This window comes from Poecilia latipinna, unplaced genomic scaffold (genome assembly GCF_001443285.1).
Source record: "Poecilia latipinna isolate Pla-1442-1.1 unplaced genomic scaffold, P_latipinna-1.0 Scaffold385, whole genome shotgun sequence".
Taxonomy (NCBI): Eukaryota; Metazoa; Chordata; class Actinopteri; order Cyprinodontiformes; family Poeciliidae; genus Poecilia; species Poecilia latipinna.
The window spans coordinates 351,812-361,286 of NW_015113001.1; the positions used below are offsets into that span (position 1 = coordinate 351,812).

General features: G+C 41.3%; 2 protein-coding genes across 2 annotated transcripts in view; both read right to left on the reverse strand.

Moving 5' to 3' along the window:
* LOC106950224 (uncharacterized) overlaps positions 1-4,958 on the reverse strand; it is a 12,681-nt gene extending 7,723 nt beyond the window's left edge. The window contains exons 1-7 of the mRNA XM_015036927.1: positions 4,612-4,958; positions 3,861-3,948; positions 2,281-2,542; positions 2,154-2,176; positions 1,591-1,855; positions 1,463-1,500; positions 591-876 (exon numbers count right to left, since the gene is read on the reverse strand). Of these exons, the coding sequence (XP_014892413.1) occupies positions 591-876; positions 1,463-1,500; positions 1,591-1,855; positions 2,154-2,176; positions 2,281-2,533 (865 nt within the window). The 5' untranslated portion in view covers positions 2,534-2,542; positions 3,861-3,948; positions 4,612-4,958. The remainder of the gene's footprint in view (positions 1-590; positions 877-1,462; positions 1,501-1,590; positions 1,856-2,153; positions 2,177-2,280; positions 2,543-3,860; positions 3,949-4,611) is intronic.
* A 1,338-nt stretch (positions 4,959-6,296) lies between these two features.
* LOC106950225 (uncharacterized) lies at positions 6,297-9,469 on the reverse strand. Its single transcript, XM_015036928.1, has 5 exons — positions 8,833-9,469; positions 8,544-8,717; positions 8,190-8,348; positions 7,330-7,376; positions 6,297-7,242 (listed from the first exon to the last, which is right to left on the reverse strand). Exons 1-5 carry the CDS (start codon positions 9,354-9,356, stop codon positions 6,650-6,652), a joined length of 1,497 nt encoding a protein of 498 aa, XP_014892414.1. The 5' UTR covers positions 9,357-9,469; the 3' UTR covers positions 6,297-6,649.
* Positions 9,470-9,475: the final 6 nt, after the last annotated feature.

Genomic DNA, 9,475 nt, shown 5'->3' on the forward strand with positions numbered 1-9,475 from the left:
ACCACAACTGTAGCTATTAGCCTATAGCAGGGGCGTCCAAAGTGGGTCCTGGAGGCCCGGCGTCCTGCATGTCTTAGTTCTCTCCCTGGTTTAACGCAGCTGGATCAAATGACGGCTCGTTAGAGGCCTCAGAGGAAAAGGAGGCCAGGAGAGTCCAGGACCGACTCTGGACTCCCCTGGCCTACAGCTATGACAGCTATGGATGTTTCTGTGCACCTGTAGCTTCATAGATGCACAGAAACATTTTGTTCACACTCTGAACAAAAAGCCTACATGATAAAATAATGTTGACAGCTGATTAATAAATAAATCTGACATACTGTTTGTCTCGTTGCCATGGCGTTTAGCAGATAGAAATCATTTTAGTGACTCTAACTGACCTGAAACCGCAGACGTTCGCTCTGATTTAACTTCAGACTGAGAAGAAAGGTTTATTTTTCTCTTTTGTTTAACTCATAAACCAGATCTCTGTGGATCCTCATCAGATGTTTTGTGGTTTGTTTTGTGTAAAAATTAGGAAAAAGCTGTTAGAAAAGCGCAGCCTCCTGTCGGTGTGGATGAAAAGCCGTTGGTGTGATTTCTCATCTCACCTTCGGCTCCACAGCTTTTCTCTGGCAGCTTCTCCAACAGGTCGGTTCTGTTCATGTCCATCAGAACCTGCCTGGTCACCTCCAGACACTGCCGGCCATATGAGCCCATCAGCAGATCCACCATATTTTTACAGTTTGACTTTTTCAGATCGCTCCATGAGATTTGTGGAAACTTGTTCTGGAAGGACTCAAAGTTCAGGAATATCTTGAAATTTCCCAGATCTAAATGATTCAAATCCATCAGAGTTTCCAACAGAATCTCTTTCACAGCTGCCATCGTTGCTGCCTGGAAAATGATAAAGAAATGACAGTTAACTGTTTTCCTTACATGATAAATGTCTTTAAGAAGCAACAGCTAATCAACATTTCTCTAAACTGTAACTATCTGACCTTGTAAACATTTAACAATAATCATTGAAACAGATTTTTTTCAGCCAGCAGCTCAGCGTTCGTACAACCAGTTAACTTTGGTCATATTTATTTATTCAGCAGTAATTCTGGCAAAACTGTACCAGAAAAATCAAATTCACTAATTATCTGCTGTCAGGAAAAATCTAAAATTCATCTTAAGTTAGCAGCTTAAAGGTTAAAGGTCAGGTCACTGAACTAGTCTGACTGATTGGAAGGATTGAAGGAGAAACGCTCTTCTCTCCAGAAACAAGATGGCAGCACCAAATAGTGCTGCACATGAATGAAGGACCAGATTTCTGGACCGAAGCCAAATGTTTGGCTGAAATGACACGGTAGAGGAGGTGTGGTGATCCTGGCTTGTTTTCAGTCACAGGAGCCGGTCGGTCACCTTTGATCTTCTGTAAGTATCCGACCCATTAGCATCTAAACAAGCATCAAGGCCCAGACAGGATTTCACTCACTTTGTGGATCAGCGCCGACCGACGGTCATCAGGCGGTTCTGGTTGGGAGAAAATCACAGAAACAGGAGAAGCAGCTTCACAGAGATCAGAATGAAATGATTTAACTCGTCTCACTTTTATTCTCTTACTTCTGTTTCTGGGCCTGCAGTCCAGCAGACTCTGGACCAGATGGTTCTGGTTGATGTCCACTAAAATCCTCCTGGTGACGTCCACAGACTGTTTGCCGTGACTCTGAACCAATGAGATCGCTGCGATCTCCGGGTCGGTCCTCGGCGGCGCCAGGGCAGAAGGTTCTAGCAGCAGGTACCGCTCCCAGAACTCCCTCAAGCCGCCGCCGCTCAGAGCCGACAGCGTTTCCATCAGCAGCTCCAAATCCGACGCCATCACTCCCGCCTGGGCGAGTCAGAGAGACGCAAGGAAATAACACTTAGTATCATTAATATCAGTGGTATTAGAAACAGCTGCATACGTTTTACAGAACTGCACATTGTTTTATTTGCATTTTTCTTGTTTTGCTTTGTAAAACTGAACTTCTGGCCTCTGTTTACAAAGTCATGTGTTCATTATGTGATCTAAATGAAATGGTTAAAATCAGCATATTTCATCATTTTTTACTGTGTTTTTCAGTGTGAGAATATTTCTATCTTCCATAACTGAAATGTGTTGATGAGGCTGAAGTGACGTAACTTACTCTCTGGATTAAAGATGGATTCTCTAAAATAGAAACATAGAAAATATTTTTAAGCCTTTTATTGAGAAACACCAAAAATAATTCAGAATCACAAAGAACTTGCAGAAAGTCTTCGGGGCTTCCTGACCTCTGACCCCTGCCAGTCTGTGCAGCAGGTCCTGACGCCTCATCTTCAGTAAAATCTTCCTGGTCTCCTCCACACACCTTCCTCTGCACATCCTCATCATCAGCTCCGCCACAGCCTCAGTGTTTGCCGCCTCCAGCTCCCTCCGTGAGTCGGGCGGTAAAAACTTCTCTGCCACCATGAACAGCTTGAAGTCCCAGAAGTCTCCTGCACTCAGCTGATCCAGGGTTTCTACCAGCAGCTCTTTAGTCGTCATCGTTTCTGCCTGGAGAAACAAGAAGAAGCTTTTCTGAGAGCAGGAAGATGAAAAACTTCTGGCTTTCTAGAAACATCACATCTGTTTTAACGATATCTCTCTGAGGATTGGTGCCGTTCATATAATCACTAAACTTGATCACATCACAGGCCTGACTGGCTGCCGTGGATTTGTTGTTATTTGAAAGCTGCATTTTGTACTCAGGTAAGTTTACCTGGAATGGTTTTTATATTATGAAAGAAAAGAGTGTTTATCAGACGATAAACCTTCATTACTGGTTGACTACTTGGAGAACATCCCCTGGCCTGAAGCAGGACCTGCAAAACGTGACTCTCTTCAGTAAATCGTTCCCTCAGTGAAACCTGGAGGACGTTTGGGTTCGACTGCTGGTTTGTTTGATGCGTTGAAGGAAACAGGAACCTTGAATTGCTGCAGCAGAGAGAACCTGTGATGAAAGCTGCTGCAGACCTCAGACATTATTTATGGATCCAACAACAGAACAGCGACCCAAAACCTGAAAGCTGTCAGAAATGACTGACATACAGAATGAAATCTGCTCATAAATGTCTTCCCATCACATCTTTGTCCTAAACTTTATGAAATGTTTTGGTAACAGAGTGAAGAACTGAAGAACCTGCTGCAAACTGGACTTTATTTGTTCAATTTTACTGAATATTTCAGTGAACAAATCAAAACCAAACTATGGTTTGTGATAAGTGGGCAGTAAGGGATGGATTAAACCCTTTGAGTTTCTTGTGTTACTTCAGAGATCGTTCTGATTTCTTTAGGCATCAACTGGTTTCTCTGTAAACAGCAGGGAGATTTTCACACAACTTTCTGTTATTCTGTCATCATTTTTCAATAAAACTTGATGATGATGTCAGTAAATTCAGTCATTTACTGACATTTTACAACACAAACAGATTACATGACTACAGGAAACATGAATTCCCCCAATAAAAACTTCCTTGAACACATCGTCATAAGCTGCAGCTGTGATGTGAAACAGCAGCAGGGAAGAGGGAGAGCTTTTTACATTTTATGATACAAAACAGCCGCATCATTCACACTGTGAGCTGCAGGACAGCATGAAGCACCAACATGCTGCTTTCCCACCACTCAACTCGCTTTCATGACCAGTTACATCAAACCAGCCACAGATCCTGACCTGCAGCTGCAGGAGTGAAACCTGCAACCTTCTGATTGCCAGAAGGTTCTGCCCTCCGAGTTTCAATCAGCTGAATGTCAAAACAAAGATTTTAGTAAACTTACAGTACCTTCTGCCTGAGATTTTGTCTCATTTCCGTGAAGTGTGTTTTAGTCTCACCAAATGTTTTCCTTCCTCTGAGTTTTCTCTTTCACTTCAACATGTCTGCCATCTCCTCCACCTTCATCTCCCTTTCATCCCTGCTCACCTGCAAAACCAAAGCAGGCTCCATCTGTAATGTTTTACAAGCATTCCATGAGAAAATGAACTAATCCTGCATGTCAGCTTTATATTTCACAAGCTCTGCAAAATCAAACTTAAATTACTCAACCCTGTCTCGTGCTCCGTTTCCGCATTTATCCAGGAAGTCGTCACCACTTACACTGGTCACCTCGATTGTTTTAAAGATATTTAACTAAATGAATGAACACAAGCTCTTATAATGCTTAAGCTAAATACAAATGTTTTGAACAAATAGAAACGACAAAATGCACTAAATAAAATTCATTTTTCTGTTTCAGACAAGAATAAATCAAAGCTTCAAATAACATGTTGTATATTTGGAAGCTTTAACCGACCGAAGTAATGGATCTAATGTGATCTAATGTGATCTCAGATCAGGTGAGAACATTAAGTATTCGGTGATTATTAGCTCTAGGTTTCAGAAAGTATTTTAATTTACAGCCGATCGATGATGGCTGAAATCCCTTAAATACGGTGAAATGTCCCTTTACTGAAGAACCGAGCGGATCGGCTTCAGCATCAGAAAAACATCAGCGGATAAAAACTGTTTTAAGCAAACAAACCGACAAAAAGTTCAGGACGATGTGAGGAGATCAGAAACGGGTGGAGGAAACTCCGCAGCGTTTACCTTCAACAAGCTGCTTCTTTCACGCAGATGTTTCAGGTAAATCCATCTGCAGGTGATCAAAGCTGTTCAGATGGAGACGAGCGTCACTGTTTCTGTTTCTGTGAACCAAAAGGTCTTCATCTGTATGCAGGAACTGAAGCCAAAGTGTTTCCTGCTGCTGCCTGGAGGATGGAGGATGCTGAGGGCAGAAAGCTTCACAGCTGTGATGGTTGTGACTCTACGGAAGCAGTTTGTGATCAGTACCGCGTTACAACAGGATCATTTTGATAAAACGTGATAGTTTCTTCCAGATGTTAGCGGTACAACTGATGAGTGTCAGAAACACAAACTGAATACAAAGAATCTGAAATGTAAATCTGAGAGTCTAGTGAGTAATTTCGAGTTAAAGTGTAAATCCCAACTCACTCAAAATGGTCTGAAGAACAGATTAACCAATCAGAAGCCACCTGGTGTAGCATGAGAAATACATCAAGATTCAGATTCTAACCGCAAATTCAATGGTTCTGTTGAAAACACGAGATGGTTTGACAGAAAATAATCATGAAACAATCAGCCCAGTGGGTTAGTTTTCTGAATTTCAAAATTTACAAAAGAAAAATTCCTATAGAGAAGCCGGGCTGCACAGTTGGTAGAGCTGCTGCCTTGCAGCAAGAAGGTCCTGGGTTCAATTCCCTTCTTTCTGCATGGAGTCTCCCTGTGAATAGAGGGCTCTCTCTGGGTACTCTGGCTTCCTCCCACAGTCCAAAAACATGACTGTTTGTTTGGCCTCTCTAAACCATCCTTAGGTATGGACATGGTTGTCCTGCAATGGACCAGTGATTCTGATGCCTGAAATGTCCTTCTGCAGACCTGACCCTTCAACTTGGTACAAAATCATTTTTATAATGAAATACTGGGGTTATGTTTATTTCCCTTTAGCTCTCTTCCTGTCTCTCCAATCAAGAAACAGCCATTTAATCCAGGACTTCTGAATAAAAATGTAAGTATGTAAAATTTATTTATATAGCAATCACATTGAAAATACAGGAGATAAAACACTAAAAAAAATAAAAATTAATAATAATAATAATGATAATAATAATGATAATAATAATAATAATAATAATAATAATAATAATAATAATAATAACAATAATAATAAACTGAGTACATACATCTAGTCTAAATAAGTGAAGCTTCAGCTGAAAGAATCAACAAAATGAAGATTTCACAAGAAAAAAGCAAATCATTTCACAATCTGGTGGATTTCTTCTCTCTGGTCTGAAAATGTCAGATCAGTGAGTGTCTTCTCCACTGGAAGGGATTTTCAGAAGAGATGTATTAAAAATAAATGAATGAGAATGATGTAAAATGCTTAAAACAAATATTATAAATGGATGCAACAAAAGTCTGAACATTAAAGACCAAGACAGAAATGTCTGGTTCCATGAGGGTCGATTATAATTTTATATAGATTGTAATTTCTTGTGTTGTCATCATTTTACTTCAAACTGACACATATAATTCGATATACAGACTATTGTTTTCATTATGTTTATATCCAAAAAGGTGAAAATACCAAATATAAATCAACTAAGGCAATAAGAAATGATAAAAAAGGCTTAGAAAAATCACAATGTGAAGATACTCTGTAAAAAGTAAAAAGAAATAAATAAAAATAAAAACAGAAAAATAAAGAAAACGCTGAAAAATAAAAACAGCAACATTTCCAATAATAACAGTTTACTGGTGAGAGCTGTTATAAGTAATCCTCCTCAGAGGTTTAGGCTGAGGAGCTGATGTACGTTATACTTTAATCAAACCTCCCCGTCATGGACAGACGACCCGGTGGAGTCACTGCAGACAGGTTCCTGTTACTCAAATTAAACTCTGAAACCTTTTCTGAGCTGACAGACTGGTGCATGTTTCTCCCATTAGCACAATTTGATTCAGGGGATTATTGGAGGTTTGTGTGCAGCAAACACAACATGCTGATTTTACTGATGTTAGACAAGAAGCAGGAAAAAAGAAAAGAGGGAGAGGAGTGAAGATGGTTTACTCAGCACCGAAACTCTGAGAACTCAGACCACATCCCACATCCAGCGTAAAGAGGTTCAGTGAATGTGGTGGTGAAGGTGTGGAGGTGGGTCACGTTGTCAGAGGAAACCCTGTAGAAGGACAGAACGCCGGCCGGACGGTCCACATACACCGCCACTCTGGCCGAGACAGAGGAGGCTGACGGAGAGGAGAAGAAGTAAGAAGAGGGGGATAAATGAGAGGAGGAGGAGGAGGAGAGAGACGAGGAGGAAATGGGTGTTTTCTTCTTATTGTGACAGGAAAAGTAGCTACCATCACTGCAACACTTGAGACTCCAGGAGTGATCATTCACTGCAAACACAACGTCATCAACACTTCCCTTCTTTCTGATTCTTCTGTAACTGACAGAGACGTCAACCTCTCCTTTACACTCAACCTCCCAGTAACAGCGACCAGTCAGCTCATTCTGACACAATAATTGTGGCCAAACATCAAATCTGTCCGGATGATCAGGATACGACTGTTCCTGTTCCACACGCGTCACCTTCCTGTTGTCATCAGACAGCCTGAGTTTGCTGTTCACCGTGTTAGTGTCGATGGTGAGCTGACAGGAATCTGATGGAGAGAACAAACAGCTGATCATTTCCCCACTCTGCGATGATGCTGCATTAAAACCAAATCATTCAAATGAGCAACACTCACACTTCCTCAGACCTGGTACCAACCACCGATCTCCATCAGGTGAAACCCTGCAAAGTGGAGGAGGATCAGCCCATCAGATATCATCAAAAACAACACTAACATGAACAATGATCTATTTTCTTTTAAGTCCAATCTAGTGTTGGTCATCTTCAGCCCAAATTAAAGTATAAAAGATACATCACCAATCACTTAGCAGCTGATTATCCATAAACTAGTGGTACATGGAAATATCCTAACTCCTTAGTGAAAATAAAACCTGTTTATTTAGATAGCAACATTACTAAAGGCAATTTACCAAGAAATGATTATATGCAGAAATGCAGTCAGTTCAGTGAAATCATACAGAGTCAATTATATACAGTCCAGTTCAATCATAGTTATTGAACAGTCAAGTCCAGAGTTTGGTAGACTGACGTATCAGCATATCCTAATCCTGAATGACAATGTAGCAACAGTGAAAACTTCCCTTGAACAGGAAGAAACCCCCAGCAGAACCAGAACCAGAACCTGGCTCAGTGAACAGCAATCCATCTCAACCGACTGGGCGTTTAAGAAGACAGAGCACACAGAAAAGAGCACTGACCCAGGAGTACTTTCTGTGTTATGGAAAGTAAAGTGTTAATAGCAGCAGGAGCTTCAGTAGTGGCTTCTTCTACAAGAGAAACAACACTAAGCTTTGAAATACCCAGGTTCAACATATCACTAAAATATTTTTGGTATACCTAAACTTTGAGTATTTGGCTAATTCATAAAATTGGAATGCTAGACTAGCAGATTGGAAGTTCAGGGGAAGACTAGAAAACAGGTGATGATCAGATTATTCTCCTCTGTCTGGAGGAAAGTGGCTGGTCTTTCCATACCTGAGAGATTCAGGTTTCCAGAGTTCATGCTCCAGCACAAATCCTGATTTTCCGAGATGATTGTAGCTCAGGTCCAACACTTTTAGATGGGAGGGGTTGGAGCTCAGTGCTGAGGCCAGAGAATTACAGCCTTCCTCTGCGATCAGGAAGCCTGATAGACTGCAAGAAATATACAGCACACAACTCAGACCCACAGAAACGGACAAAAACTGGTCAATTTTTAACATTGGTCAAAAAGTCATTGTCAGAATCTACAGAAATCCAGAAAATGGTTGAAAAACTGAAAATATGTAAATTAATTTGATCTTGTTGACTAGCATAAAGAGCGGCAGCCATTCAGGCTCTGAGCATCACCTGAGAACCTCCAGTTTGCAGTTTGGACTCTCCAGTCCAGCACAGAGCAGCTTCACTCCTGAATCCTGCAGGTCGTTGTTACTCAGGTCCAGTTCTCTGAGACTGCAGGACTGGGAGCTGAGAGCTGAAGCCAAAGATTTGCAGCTTTTATCAGAGAGGTTACATCCACTCAGTCTGAGGATGAAATGTACAGAAAAGAAAATGTTAATGAGCAATCTGTCTTTTTTTACTCTGCCTGTAATTTTAATTGTTTCTGTATCAAAAGTCATGTGGAGCAGTGTGCACTAACAGAGCTTTGTTGGAAACTTTGATGATTGGCAGCAGCTTCAGGAGAACCTCCTCTGAAGCTGAGTATTTCTTTAGGTCAAACACATCCAGATCTTTCTCTGAAGACAGTAAGATGAAGATCAGAGCTGACCACTGAGCAGGAGACAGTTCATCTGTGGAGAGACTTCCTGAACTCAGGGACTGTTGGATCTCCTCCTCTAGAGAACGATCGTTCAGTTCATTCAGGCAGTGGAACAGATTGATGCTTTTCTCCACTGTAAGATCATCATTGATCTTGTCCTTGATGTATTTAACTGTATGTTGGTTGGTCTGTATGTCAGTTCCTCTCTGTGACATCAGATGTTGTAGCAGACTCTGATTGCTCTGCAGAGAAAGTCCCAGGAGGAAGCGGAGGAACAAGTCCAGGTTTCCGTTTGGAAACTGTAGGGCCTTGTTTACCGCACTCTGATAAAAGCGTCCTGGATCAACCTTTTTCTTAAAGAAAAAGAACCACCACATCCAGAAGAAATTCTGTGTTTCTTCCATCAGGTTGACACCAGAGTTGATGAAGGTCAGATGAACATGAAGAGCAGCCAGAAACTCCTGAACACTCAGATGGACGAAGCAGAACACCTTGTCCTGGTTCAGCCCTCGCTCCTCTCTAA

What these genes read in the sequence shown, in the direction of transcription:
- LOC106950225 (XM_015036928.1), bottom strand. Translation starts at nt 9,356, where the DNA reads ATGGAAGAAACACAGAATTTCTTCTGGATGTGGTGGTTCTTTTTCTTT. An exon ending in TGCAAACTGGAGGTTCTCAG is followed by an intron (nt 8,349 to 8,543) that starts GTGATGCTCAGA and finishes TATTTCTTGCAG; the next exon opens with TCTATCAGGCTTCCTGATCG. An exon ending in GGTACCAGGTCTGAGGAAGT is followed by an intron (nt 7,243 to 7,329) that starts GTGAGTGTTGCT and finishes TCTCTCCATCAG; the next exon opens with ATTCCTGTCAGCTCACCATC.